Source organism: Hippopotamus amphibius, chromosome 4 (genome assembly GCF_030028045.1).
Source record: "Hippopotamus amphibius kiboko isolate mHipAmp2 chromosome 4, mHipAmp2.hap2, whole genome shotgun sequence".
In the NCBI taxonomy this organism is placed as follows: domain Eukaryota; kingdom Metazoa; phylum Chordata; class Mammalia; order Artiodactyla; family Hippopotamidae; genus Hippopotamus; species Hippopotamus amphibius.
Window position 1 is genome coordinate 118489212 of NC_080189.1, and position 14385 is coordinate 118503596.

The window sequence follows — 14385 nt, forward strand, 5'->3', positions numbered from 1 at the left end:
GATCTCTGAAGTTGGATAGACTTGACTTCCAATTTCAGATTCATTCTATACTTATAGCTCAATTCTAGTCATATTAATCTTTCTGAGTCTCAGTTTTCTTTTCAGTGGAATGAAATATAAAAAGCTGCTCTGTGTTTGTGTGAGGGATTGAGGTGAGGATGGAGGGCACCTGCAGAAGAACTTCACTCTGAGGTTATCATGATGTTGAATTTTTCTAGCAAGGCTTCTCCTTTCCTCTTCCTGCTGTTTTCCCCCTCTTATACGTGTGTCGAAGAACTTTGCCTCAGTCTCTAGTTACTCTTGAAACTGATCCTCAGTTTTCCAAAAGTGTAGATTTATTAACCACCGCACTATCACTTAATAATAGCTAACAGTAAGCGTGTGTTTGTATTCTGAAAGTCGACATGCTTTCTCTCTTATTTGTCACAAGTCTAGGAGGAGAGGTCCTGGCACTAGATTAATTTCCTATTGCTGCCATAACGAATTATCACAAACTAGTGATTTAAAACATCGCACATGTATTTACTTGCAGTTCTGTAAGGTAGAAGTCTGACATGAGTAAGACCAAGGTGTGAGCAGAGCTGCAGTCTTTCCTGGAGGCCCTAGGGGAGAATTCATTCCCTCACCTTCCGGAGGCCCCCGAGTTCCTTGGCTCATGGCTCTGTTGCCTCATCCTCAAAGCCAGCAGGGTAATCTCTCTCTAACCATTGTCACATCTCCCTCTGACGACAGCTGGGAAAGGGGGCTCCACTTACCCAGACTCCTGTGATTAGACGGGGCCCACTGGATAAGCCAGGACAGTGTCTCTGTTTTAAGGTCTTTGATCTGAACCGCATCTTCAAGTCCCCTTTGCCATGGAAGGACCACACCCATGGGTTCTAGGGGTTTGGATATGGACACTCATGGGCATTATTCTGCCTGCCATGACCACCCTGCTTTTTTCAGGTGAGGCCAAGTAAGGCTTCGAGATGGCAGGCAGGCCAGTAGGTCAGGCCAACATCCATCTAAGAAGAAAGATCAGAGCTGGTTTTGAATACAGTTCTCTCTGTGAATTCTATGCTCCCAGCCATTGTGCTACACACAGTTCTGGGCTTTTAGGTCACATTTTTATCCATGAAAGAGGCCACCCTTGATCCAAGTGGTTTACATATACATTTGCATATGACGTTTACAAGTTGTGTTTTCTTTTCCTTTTTTTATATTTTATTTAATTAATTATTTAATTAATTAATTTCTTTTAGCTGCATTGGGTCTTAGTTGTGGCACATGAGATCTTCCTTGTGGCATGCAGGCTTCTCTCTAGTTGTTGTGTGCAGGTTTTCTCTTTCTACCTGTGGCATGTGGGCTCTGTAGTTGTGGCGCACGAGGGCTCCAGAGCACGTGGGCTCTGTAGCTTGGAGCACAAGGGCTCTCTAGCTGCGGCATGCAGGCTTAGTTGTCCCGTGGCATGTGGGATCTTATTTACCTGACCAGGGATCGAACCTGAGTCCCCTGCATTGGAAGGCGGATTCTTTACCACTGGACCACAAGGGAAACCCCCGAAATGGGTTTTCTGTTGGAGGGTTCTAATGCCTCAGGCAGCTGAAATGACTTGTTCTGAAGGAGGTGGAAATGTGTGGCCAAGTTTGGAGTTTATTTATAAGTGGGTGTTATCCTAAATTCTGCCTGTCTTTTCTCGTGGAGATTGGATGGGTGAATGGACCAGAGGAGTTGAAGTATTAACTATTGAAAGTAAAAATGAGCTTTCAAAAACAGTCTACTTCATGGACAGCAGTGAAGATTCCATCTGTTAAGCTATGGATTTGAGTCACGTTTCACAAATTTAAAAGCAAGACATTTCCTTTATTTTTTGAAGGGCATGATGGAGATTTTTAATATGTGATGTTTCTGTGAAGGTCTCATTTCTTTTGCTGTGCTACTATGTATTCTTGTAGAGTAGATTTTCTAAAATTATATATCCTTCCCAATTTAACACAAAATTACTTTATATCTGCACCTGGCACTTAAATTTTGGTTTAAAAGAAAGCTGTAGAATTGTATGTTATTGGCATATTGCAAACCACCAACTGTGATTCTGCCACTGAAATTCAAACAGCATTTGTTCGTGGCACAGTCCAGATTTCATAATACTTGTGTTTTCTAAAAATGCTGGAGATAATTATTGAAACTAATATATGCGTATAAGTTCTTCCATCATGTGTGGCATTTAAAGACTCGTTCTTTCTAATTTTCAGTCTCCAGTTTCAGTTTGCAGAAAGGACTTGATTCTTGAGAGAACGCATCATTGTGAAAAGTTAATAACAAAACTTGAATTTCATTTGCTTCCAATTAAGCACCAAAATGTCAAAACTTAATATCTTCAAAATGCATATTAAGCCATACACCTTGTGAGAAGTCTGATGAAATTAAAACCAAGTACAGAAATTCAAAATCCTGATGAAGAGCTTGAAGTCAATATTGTTAGCTTATCAGGGTTACCAAGGTCCTTGCCTTCTAGTTTTATTTCCCAAATTGAAAATCTGAAGTTGGATGTTACTAGAGGGATGAGCGATCGAGTGTAGCATCAGCAAACTACGGCCTGTGGCCAAGTTCTGTCCACCACCTGCCTTGTAAATAAAGTTTTATTTAAACATAGTCACCCTCTCTTACTCATGTATTGTGTATGGCTGTTTTCATGCTACAGTGCTGAGCAGAATCCTTATGACAGAGACTGTTTGAATTGCACTGCTCCAAAAATATTTACTACCTGGACCTTTTCAGAAAAACATTTGCTGACCCTGATCTGTAGAATGTCTGTCATACTAACACGGGGAGATGTTTGTCAGTCAGATAAACAGGCTGATTATATATGTGTATATACACCTACCATAAGTATACATACAACACACACGTATATACTGTATATGGAAACTTCAGTGTATATATACAAACACCTTTCCATTTTTTATAACTGCTGAGGATTTCTTTTCCCACTGATATTGCTTATTATAAGGTTGAGTGGTCCAACTATTCATCCCTCTTTAATTTCTTCTTACCACTTAACCTTCCTTCAGATTGTTTAATCAGCTAATTATATAAGATGCCACAGCAGGATTCTGAGCTTCCTGTTTATCTACATGTCTCTATGACCTTATGGTGGTTTTCTTTTTTGTCTTATGAATTGATTGATGTAAATAGCATTTGTTCAAAATGACAAACTGTAATTATAAATACTTTTCATATTCTGTGAATACATCTTTTGGTCCGTTAACTGATAGGAGTATTGGCGTTGAAAAGGCTTGAGTTGGAGGCAGAAGGCAAGGTTCTTTTTGGGTGTGGTCCTGGCTTTTGTCTCTTTGGAAGGCTAAGCTCAGTTTGCTCGGCGTGGGATTGGAGAGTGAATGACCAAAGTGTTAGAACTTTATTACTCTTAGAAATTTTAAAGAAGTGCTGCTGCTGTTTAGTTATAAGAAGTAGATTGTATTTTAATTTTATGGTACTTGGTCATGCTGTATTATGAAAATTTCCAATTTTGAAATAATTTTATATTTCAGAAAAGTTACAAAAATAGTACAGAGTGTTTCCATATACCCTTCATCTATCCCTAATGTCCAAAATAACCATAGTATAGTTATCAAAGTTAGGAAACGAATAGCACTGAGTCCATACTGCTACCAGATCTATAGTCCTCATCTGAATTTTACCTCCTTCTCAGTGGTGCCCTTTTTTCTAGCCCAGGATCCAGGAAAGGACTTCACACTGTGTGTAGATCATATTTCTCCTCAGTGTCCTCCAATTTACAAAACTTCATCAGCCTTTTACTTTCCTGACCTTGATATTTTTAAAGAGTATGAGTTATTTTACAGAATATTCCTCAGTTGGGATGTGTCTGATGTTTCCTCACAATTAAACCAAAGTTACGCGTTTTGGGCAGGAATACCAAAGAAGTAATGTTGTATACTTCTCAGTGCATTTTTCAGAGGGTACGTGCTGTTGCTGCATCTTCTTACTTGGCAAAGTGCTGTCTGCCACGTTTCTGCCCTGCAAAGATACTCCTTTCTCTTTTTAATTAAAAAGCATCTTATGGGGAGGTACTCTGAGATATGCCCACATCTCGTCATATTCTCACCCATCAGCGTTAGTATCCATTGGAAGACCTTCCCTGCGACGGTTCTGACCGTGGCGGTTCCCTAGTGATGATTTCTCTTTTGGTTATTTCGGTTACTTCTTCCATATTTATTAATTGGGATGCTCCAGTAAGGAAGAGCTGTCCGCTTGCCACCATTTATTTATTTATTTATTTATTCAATTATTTATTTATATCTTTATGGACTCACAGATGTTTAGTTTATCTTGGGTTATAATCCAATGCTATCATTATTTAATTGTTTACAAGTGTCCCAACTGGTTTTGGCCATTGGGAGCTCCTTCAGGTTGGCCCCACTTCCCTTTGATGTGCTCTTTAGCATCCAAGGTGTTCCAGGATCTTCATATATTTTCTCTGCCCCCATCCCTGGAATTAACTGTTTTTCTAAGGAGTTCTAGTTCATTTATTGGAGAATGGTATTAGAAACCAAGATATGGGCACTTGTGTTCATTGGTTCTTGAACCAGCAATTTGACATTGAAGCAATGTCATCACTTGTAAGATCTCTCAGTGGACATTCACATCCATCCATCCATACCTGTCTGCCTACCTACTTATAAAGGCCACGAGTTCATACTGATGCCTCTAATTCTAATCTAATACTACAGTTTATTTCCTTATTTGTAACTTTTCTTTCTGACATCGGCAGCTTTGGCTCTCACTATCCAAAATATTTAGCCTTGCATTAAACAGCGAAAATAGTTTTACAAAGTTACTCAGTTCTTTTCTTCCCCATCCATTTCGGTGTGGTTGTATTTTTCATTTGTAATGTAGTTAGGTTTATATGTTTGTGCTGCATTTTAGATTCACTGACTCCCAGACCCCCACCTTGCCTCCTGGTTGATTTCAATTATTTGTTTCTGCTTTAGGTATTTTAATCATTATGACGGTTCTAAGAGTCAGAGCTACAGAAAAATATATTCAGAAGAGTGTCACCACCCTGTTATCTCTGTTATTGTTCCCATTCACTCTTTCAGCCCTGTTCCCTCTAACTCCCTGTAGGCTCCCAGTCTCATTAGTTGCTTATATCCTTCCTGTGTTTCTTATGCACAAATGAGCAGATACTGCATGGCTGTTAATATCCCATTCTTCCCATATGAAGGGTCCCGTATACCTTTTGCTGTATATACTATATGTTATATATATGTATTATGTATAGGTGTATATGTACTTTCTTTTCCATTTGATATATCATTTGTAGAAAGATGTAAAGCCACTCCATCCCCTTTAGCATTCTATGATATAAAACCATTTTATTATTTATCATCTGTAGAATTTTGCATGTGAAATGTACAACTTAGAAACATAAAAGTAAAGCATCAAAACTATAGGCAAGACTATTTCTTTGAAATTTTGCTTCTTAAAACATTCCTGGGTGTGTAAATATCAATATTTTTCCTCTAGATTTACATCAAAGGTGTTGTACGTTTTTGGTTGTCATTTTAAATGCCTTTATGTTATTTTATTTTATTTTTTTTCAGTTCTGATGGGTTTATATATATATTGTTTTTGACATACAATAAACTGCATATATTTAAAGTGTACAATTTGATTTTTTTTTCTTATTAGTACTGTATATATGGCAATCCCAATCTCCCAATTCATCCTAAATGCCTTTGTTTATAATTGCCAATTTACCTTTCATTTCTAGCTGGTGGCAGTGTTTGATGAGCAAGACCCACATCACGGGGGTGATGGCACCAGTGCCAGCTCCACAGGCACCCAGAGTCCAGAGATATTTGGCAGTGAGCTCGGCACCAACAATGTTTCAGCCTTCCAGCCTTACCAAGCAACAAGTGAGATCGAGGTCACCCCTTCAGTCCTTCGTGCGAGTAAGTGCATATTTCATCTTCATTTACGGGGATGCCAACTTGTGTTACCCAGCCGTGCTCCTGTGAATGGAATTCATTATCTGTTTTTATCAAAAACTGATTAAGTTTAGAACCTGGGCAAATGTCTTTTGCAAGAGAGGTAGGCAAGATTCTTTACGTTTTCATAGATTGGGCTTACTTTACTTTGGACGGGTAAACTTTTAATTGCTCACTAAAGGTAATTAAGGATAACAGTTAAAGTTATATTACCTGAGTCTTTCTTTCCTTATATTTTGTCTGAACACTAGCACAAATAGGAATGATCCAGTGAAAGCAGACCTAGCCTGTTTGATTGACAATCAACTTGGTTATAACTGTTACTTGAACTTTATCTGGAGAGCAGGGGGTGAAGATACTTCAGGGATTGCAATCTTCAAGTATTGGGAAGAGCTGCTATTAGATAACATCTCAAGGAAGGAAAATATTGGACTTAGTGAGTTTATAGTAGGAATCCTAGGATGCAGAGTGCCCAAGTTCTGGGACACTAGCTTAAAGAATTCTGTAGCCATTCCTGCCAAGCTTACTCGGAAAAGTGAAGAACTTCTGCTAAACATACTATTTAGTGTTTGTAATTGTATAATCTTATCATTGAGCAATTGTTAAGACTAAGACGGCCTATTTCAAGAAATGTATATGTTAGAAATCATTTATCTTTTAGGCACGTCTATTTATAACAATTGCAGTTTTTCAAGTGGAAAATTTAGTCTTGTGTGATGTTACTGGTAGTCTTCAGTAGATCTTCACATAGAGATAGGTAATAAGATATAATAATATATGGAATATAGTTAGATAATTTTTTAAATGTGTAGTTTATTCTTACAAAATGCATCCTTGTCCCCACTTTCCACATCGGTAGCAGTCTACAGCATTTTGGTAATTTGCTTCTAGATGTTCATAAACTATTTCTGCTTCCACTTTCTCTTGGGCTATGTAGGTGATGCCCAGGGGATCATGTATGGATCGGGACCAGTGCTAACCACTTTCTCAGACTGCTTTCTATCTCCTGGACAAGAACACTCACAGTGAGGGCTGGGCACAGTGGAAAGTGTTGCCAGGGAGACGTGGACAGGAACAGCCACTGTAAGGTGTTTTAGCTGGGTCTTTCCTTGTCTGTAGGAGACGTAGATTGGTTTGTGGGAATAACATTTGATTATTGCGTGGATGCTCTATGTAAAAAACCTTACATGGGATTTACTTCAGGCAGTGTTTTACAAAAGGTGAGGTGTGTACCATGGATGGTATGTGAAGTAATATGTAAGGGGTGCACAGGTCATTTTCTTTTCTTTTCTTATATACCGGCTCATTAAGTCCATGCTTTAATGATTATCTGCTTGGAACAAGCTTGTGTTTAAAAAATGGATTGCCTAATTTCGATTTAAAGAAAATTTTAATTAAATAATAGTACAAGTATTCATAGGTGCCTGATGTTTGGAAAACAGCATCTTTATGTGAGTAATTACACCTTACTGTGTATAATGAAATGCAGAGTTTTTTGTTGTGTTATCATTGTGGTTTTTTTATTCACGTGTTTTGTAAAGCAAGATGCACTTTTAATTTAGCTGCACCTTAAAAACGTGTTGGAGGGAAGGCCAGTCCTGTCTTTAGGTTAAGAAGAATTTGAATGGCTTGCTGCCCATCCATTTCTACCTTCTGTTTATTTTTATTTTCTATTTTTTGGCCGTACCACGTGGCATGTGGGATCCTAGTTCCCTGACCAGGGATCAAACCCATGCCCCCTGCATTGGAAGCGTGGACTCTTAACCACGGGACCGCCAGGGAAGTCCCTCATGGGTATCCTTTGACTTCACTGACTCAGGAAGATTTTTACCCCCCCCCCCCCCCATATTTGTCTGGCTCTGTGTGTTAAAATTTAAGTGCCGTTTTCAAGTCAAAACATCTCTTTTACCTCATTTTTACTGAGAAAAGGAAGTTATATTTGAGACATATGTGTTGTCTTATAGCCATCAGTGGGAAAACATGCAGATATTCAGAGCAAGAAGCTCTGAGTGTTATTTGCTGAGGTTATTGTGATTTTATGGCCTTGGCAGGCATTGGGTAAATGCATGTTAAACACCTACTAACTACAAGGTATGGTAGGTTTGGTGACTATGTAAAAGTTACCCAGTATATGTGAGTCATTTTGAACAGTATTCATACCATTCATTCGGAAGTAAAACAAGAGTTGGGCTGTGGTGGCTAGGCTTTGTGCTAGGTGATGAGAGTCCAGACTTGAGTTAAGAAGGCCTCATCCTTGCCACCCAGGAGTTTACGTTCTTCCTCATTTTCAGATATAAAAATAAACCAACAATATGTAGAGATTTGTTCAGTCATGGAATAATCAACTCCGGTTAGGGGCATGGTTCATACAGCCTTTCAGATAAATAAGCGCCAGTATTTCTCTTGAAGAAATAAAGTGATAATTGTCCCGTGCATGAAGTTACTCACCTCCTTCATTCCATAAAGAATTGATGGAAGCTAAGAACACCGTAGAACTATCATTTTCCTGTGACTATGACGTGAGAAAAAATGAAAACATTTTCTTTTCCTCCCAGAGTTCATTTTTTCCCCCTTTTGATTAACAAAATTTTTTTTAAGAAACATTTGAGCCTCCAGAGGTGCTGTGGGTCCTGGACATTGGACCTCCTCTGCCTTGGGACCGTCCACAGTGGGGAAATGCAGAGGTTTTCAGGCCAATAGAGCCACTGTAGGGAGTGGTGCATGAGGAATGTGGCAGTTTGACACCAAATCCTTGAAACTGTTTTCTGGCATCTCTTGGAAGGTCTCTGAATCCTTCAGGCATAGATAGGTATGCTTTGATTTAAAGATAAGCAGATATGGATAACCTGCATAAATGTTTTTTTTTTTTTTTTAACCAGACTTTTGATAAGTTTGAGAGTATAGTCTACTTTACGCTTTTAACACGAGCTTGCTGTGCAGATACTCCTTTGTAGGACAGTGGTTTAGAGCACTTATGGTTCAGAAAGAGTAAGGCAAAGCCACATCACCCAGGATCGGTAGTGCTGCTCAGCCTCAGCTCCCTCATCTCCAGGTACCTGGCCCAGGACTGTGGGGAGTAAATGAGATGCTTGAACTCCTGAGCGTGCCTGACACGTGAGGAGCACTGGAGTAACGGGAGATTATAGGGAAGTAATGGTGATAACCATGTCTCTTGAGTGCAGACCCAGTTCTTAGGGATGTTTTAAAGGCTTGAGGAGGTACAGAACCCAAGTAAATAGGATGTGTCGTGTTGGATAGGACACACTGCCTTTCTTAGGGAGGTGGGGTGGAGTGCTTTCATACAAAGGGGAACGGTGTTCTCTTCACCTCACAGTTCTGTGATAGATGGTTAATGATCTCTGTTTTTAGTGTTCATGAATCCAGGTTTAGAGAGACCTACTGTGCTCAGGGACACAGTTTCGGGAGCAAATAATTGAGACCAAGTCTAGCATGTTTTCCCCCACTCTACGATTTTTTTTTTTTTTTTTAATTCTCAAAGGTTGCTTATAGGGGTCAGACATTCTGGGGGTAACCTGGATTTAGAATGGTGGCAGGATTCCTTTTCACCTCAGAATGCTGATTTAATATTTCCTTTGGAAGAGCCAGGCTGAAGATTTGAGATTCCTTGGTAGTGGCATTACGCTCTAGTGATGGAAAAAGTCCTAGAAATAGAATTGCTGTAGAAAATTTGAAAAACAAAGTATCTGATTAGAGTGTCTTTTAACATTTTAACCTTTCTGAGCTACCTTAATTGTATAGTTAATTCGTATCCATTTCTGGCAAAATGTTGCTGAAATGGTGTTCTTTAAATAATTGGTAAGATTTTGCTAGCTCCCTAACTTTCACAAATTACAGAGACATCGAGAATTGCTATACAGGCTTGTGTCATAAAGTTAAGCACCCCCCGTCCCCCCACTCCCATGCACCTCTTTCTTGAGCTCTAAATTTTTTTCTTACTCAAGAATATGAGGATTGGTTTTGTCTTGCTAGGAGATCCAACATCTTTGGTTTAGAGATCTATCCTCTTAACATTACCCGGTATTAGAATACTATTTTCTGGATTTGATTTAAATATATATTGAAAATAGAAATAATATTCCTATTGTATTTCCTTTTAACTTGTGAAGTGAAGCATGGCATACAAATGGCATTCTCAGTATTTCAAATAATTACCTTCTTACTGTGCAAGTTCTAGTCAGAGTATAAAACCCATCCAGTTTTGTTGTAGATGCAATCTGATTATTACATGTTGACAAGGTCATATATCTATTAATTGGATTGGAGATGGGATACAAAATTGCTGTAATTATTGTAATTTTCTAGCTAATTGCAGGGTTGGTGGTGAGTATTTTACTTCTGCGAAATGAAAAACAGTATTCCATCAGAAGTTGTTTTATGGGGTTTCAGACATTTTGTTTCATATCTTTGGTGCTTTTTGCCCACAGAGTATCTCTTTTGTATCTTTTTTGTGTATCTGTCTACCTCTGAATGTCAGAGCTCTCATTGGCAGGGAACAGTGGAAGCAGCAAAGACAGAGAGCCGGGAGTATGCTCAGCTACCTCTTTGTTCTGGTTGCCACGGTACCTCTATTGTTTATTTATAAATTGGAGTACTCTCCTTTCAGACTTACAATCAAGGTTGGATGGGTCAGATCCAATTGGAAGAGGACTCCTCTGCTCTGCTCTCCTGTCACCTGTGCACTCAGAAGTACTCCCCGAAATGAGCATTCTTCACTACATTCAATCGTTTATGTGCTCTTTTTGGGGCATGAATAATTAAGTGAATTATTGGTCCGCCTACTTTGCATTGTAATATGGGGCTTATTTTGCATATTCTCTGTCTTTTGTATTTTTTTGCTTTATTTAAGCTAAGCCAGCTTCTAAGAGCTGGAAGCCCAGTTGACATTTTAAAAATAATGGTGTGTACACAAGGTGAGTGCGTTTAGAGGGTTGCAGGTGGGTGGGGGCGGAGTTACTGAGGGGGTGTTGGAAGCTCGCTGCTGAGGATGGTGCGAGCAGACTGATGTTTATTCCCTGCTGGAGTATAAACTGGAGGCGCAGGTGAGAATTGCCAGGCCTAATGAGCAATTTGGCAGATAAGACGGGCTGTCAGGCGACAGCAGTTCAGCAGCAGGCACATGGTCTGCGGACCAAGATGCTTGTTCCAGAGATGGCGTTTCAGAACCGTAAAGAAGGCCTTCTTTTTCGTTGATCTCTGGTGTCACAAAGATGTATGTTTCATCCTTCACTTTTCCAATGAAGTAACCAGTAATCAACATATGGTGGTTTTGGTTGCAAAATTATTTTTAAACTTGCCTTTTCATATGGTTCATCCACTTAAAAAAAGGCCACAACATATTTTCCCCAGACCAGAAATGTTTAAGATGCTAATAAAATGTAAGCGATCACTGGCTTCATTGGGCTGAAACATTTCGTCTGTGGTCTGTAGGTTGGAACCTAACAGTCCACAAGGTAACGGTATAGTCTTTTCAGCATACTGGGTCATTTATATCTGCTTCCTTTACCCAAGAATCCTTTCCTTCCATGGAGCACATGAAAATCTAGATACATGCGTGGCTTCTCCCCACAGAGGCTATCAGGATGCTGTATTGCTTGACGGACCTTGGGGACAGGTTTCCACATCTCTGTAGGATGGAGCAGTCCCTTAGGAAATGGCCAGGTCCATCTCCCCTATTTTTACCATCAGGAAACTGAGGCTCAGCAGAGTGAACTAACACAGTGTGCTTACAGCAGAACCATAGCACATATCTTCTGATTTGAGACAAGTGGAGTTATTGCTGAAAATGTATGGACACTTACTGTATGTCAAGGTCCCTTTGTGGCATTTCCAGACTTGGGTTAGAGCATCTTTGCACTTCCCCTCTGACACCAGTCATCTGAGTTACCTCTCAACAGAAAAACCATTTGCTACCTACATTATTTAATTACATCTTTGTGAAATAATTAAAAAAAATCTCCACACATATGTATACAATATTTGACACTTAATAATGGTAACTGTTGGGCCATTGCGGGGAGGAGTATATTTTAGAAACTCTGTGCCCCATGTAATCAGATGGACTTTGGCCTGTAGTTAGCAGGTGGTCCTTGATCATTGAAAAGGCTTCCTCTAGTGTTCACAGCACCACCTAGGTGGGATCTCCACACCCCAAACCTTATGGAACTGGACTGCTTGTGCATAAAGCTCTCTGTATCCGTCACACCTCCTGAAATCTAGGGAAGAACACTTTTACAGACTCCTCCCCCTCCCCCCACCCCCCAAGATTTCCCTACCATCCAATCACTTCTATATTCCTCACTTTTTTTTTTTGTCCTTGGCTAGTATGTATATATATATTTTTTCTAAGGGCTTTTATTGAGATATAACTGACATACAATAAACTGCATATATTTAAAGTGTACAATTTGATATTCTTTTTCTTGTTAGTAATGTATATACGGCAATCTCAGTCTCCCAATTGGCTAGTATATTTTACTTGACTCTGAGTTCTTGCCTTGTACTCTTGCCTTTGTGTGAGAATATACCTTATGTGCCCAATTTTTATCTGTTTATCAGGTGCAGAAACAGTCACTGACACTTGAAAATTTGTAAAAGTAATACAGCTATGAATATACTAAGAAGGTATGATTTAAATCGAAGCAAGAAAGCCCATTTTCAGATGGCAATAAGAAGTGCATTACATAGAGAAAATAATTGTATGAAAATGTTTGAGCAGACACGATTAGATTTAAACAAGCTTTCTTTTTCACTTTCATCCTCCTTTCTAACCAGGTATCTTTTTTCTATTAGCACATGTCACAGAGAGACCCGTATGTGGATTATTTTGTCATCATGAAAGCCTGGCAGATAACATCTTTCCTTTTCTCCTTGCTGCTCTTGATATAGATCTCTTGTGTAGCTCTTCTCGAAACTGTGTTTGCTTATTTATTCTTTCACTGCTTTCAATGTCAGAAATGGCTTTGCGTTCCTCATTCTGTTTGCTCCTGTCTGCAGCTAGAGACTGGCTTCATCTCTCAGAATTGTTGTGTGAGTCCCAAATGGGGAGGGGCTGAGAGGCAGCCCTGCAGGGACAGAAGGGTGCTTGGTAAATGCACCCCTGAGATTTGCACCCCTTGTGCCTTTTCCCTGAAATGGACAGCGAGCAGTCTCTGTGATGGCCACGTTTCAAAGAGAAACCACCTTATGTCTAAATCAGTATATTGATTCATGATACCATTTTGTATTTACGAATTTCATTTATGTTGATGTATAAATTAACAATTTATTAATTGTTATTTATCAATTCATTGCCTATATTTCAGCAAATTGTTTTTCTCCTTAATAAAGAGCCCTGGCGCTGCAGCACGTGTGCATAGTGGCGTGAGCGTGTGTGCTGCAGGACACACGTGAGAGAGGACAGCACCTGCTCACAAAGAGCTTCTCTTCCCAGCTCTTTCTGTGGCTTAGACTTGATGCTTCCTGTATGTATTCTCTTCCTGTTGGCATCTGACAGAACTTCAGTCTAGAATTTTGGTAACTGCAAACAGGGGACTGTGCTTCTATTATCTTACCTCTCTTGGTCTCAAAAATGGTGCAGACCATGGACTGGCTTATTCTCAGGTATTGTCACACCACCTGTTCCTTGGTGGAATGCCTTTCCATTTATGTTCTCTCTAAAAGTTGTAGAAAGTTTTCTATCTTTACATTTTTCTACATCACTCTACGTTTTCTCTCTGTTCTGGGGATTAAGCAGCCACTGTAGGTTGTTATTTCAGCTCTTTCTTATAGAGCTGAGGGTAAATACAGCAATTACAACAGCTTGTTGCCTGGGCTGCAGTTGTATTTCAGCCATATTATACAAGCATCGTTTTCTTGTCTTTATAGTTGTACTCTAGTAATAAGTCTTTGTATGTACACACACACACACACACATATAGCTGATATTTAGTGAGGTTACATATGGAAGGAGTATAGGAGTAACATGTACCTTCAGGAAAGTAAATCATTTTGTGGAGATAATTCCCATGTTTAAAGATGGAAAATTACAACTGGATCCATCTAGGACCAGTCATCATATGGAAGGAGCAGGAGCCAAAGGGCATTTCAGACTATACTCTACTCAGCCCATCATCACATTTAATTAAAATGTCAGTATGCGCCGTGGCTGATCCACTGGTTAATTTGTTATTTAGATCAGCTCGAGAAGTATTTATTTTAAATATAGAATTTGTGTTAATGCATTGGAAAAGAATATTCTCTTGCTTGGCAGAGATTTTACAGCCTAAAGATTTATGACTTAGAACAACAAAAACCAGCTGGTGATCAGTTTGCATAAGTAGTGTAGGGAGTATCTACTGATGTTGGATAATAACCATTCTTATGTAACCAGAGT

General features: G+C 39.3%; 1 protein-coding gene across 23 annotated transcripts in view; it reads left to right on the forward strand.

Moving 5' to 3' along the window:
* The window catches only part of PARD3 (par-3 family cell polarity regulator), a 608396-nt gene that overhangs the window by 226031 nt on the left and 367980 nt on the right, over positions 1-14385 (forward strand). For all 23 annotated transcript variants that reach the window (XM_057730270.1, XM_057730268.1, XM_057730263.1 and 20 more), the window contains one exon: positions 5777-5957. In XM_057730270.1, the coding sequence (XP_057586253.1) occupies positions 5777-5957 (181 nt within the window). The remainder of the gene's footprint in view (positions 1-5776; positions 5958-14385) is intronic.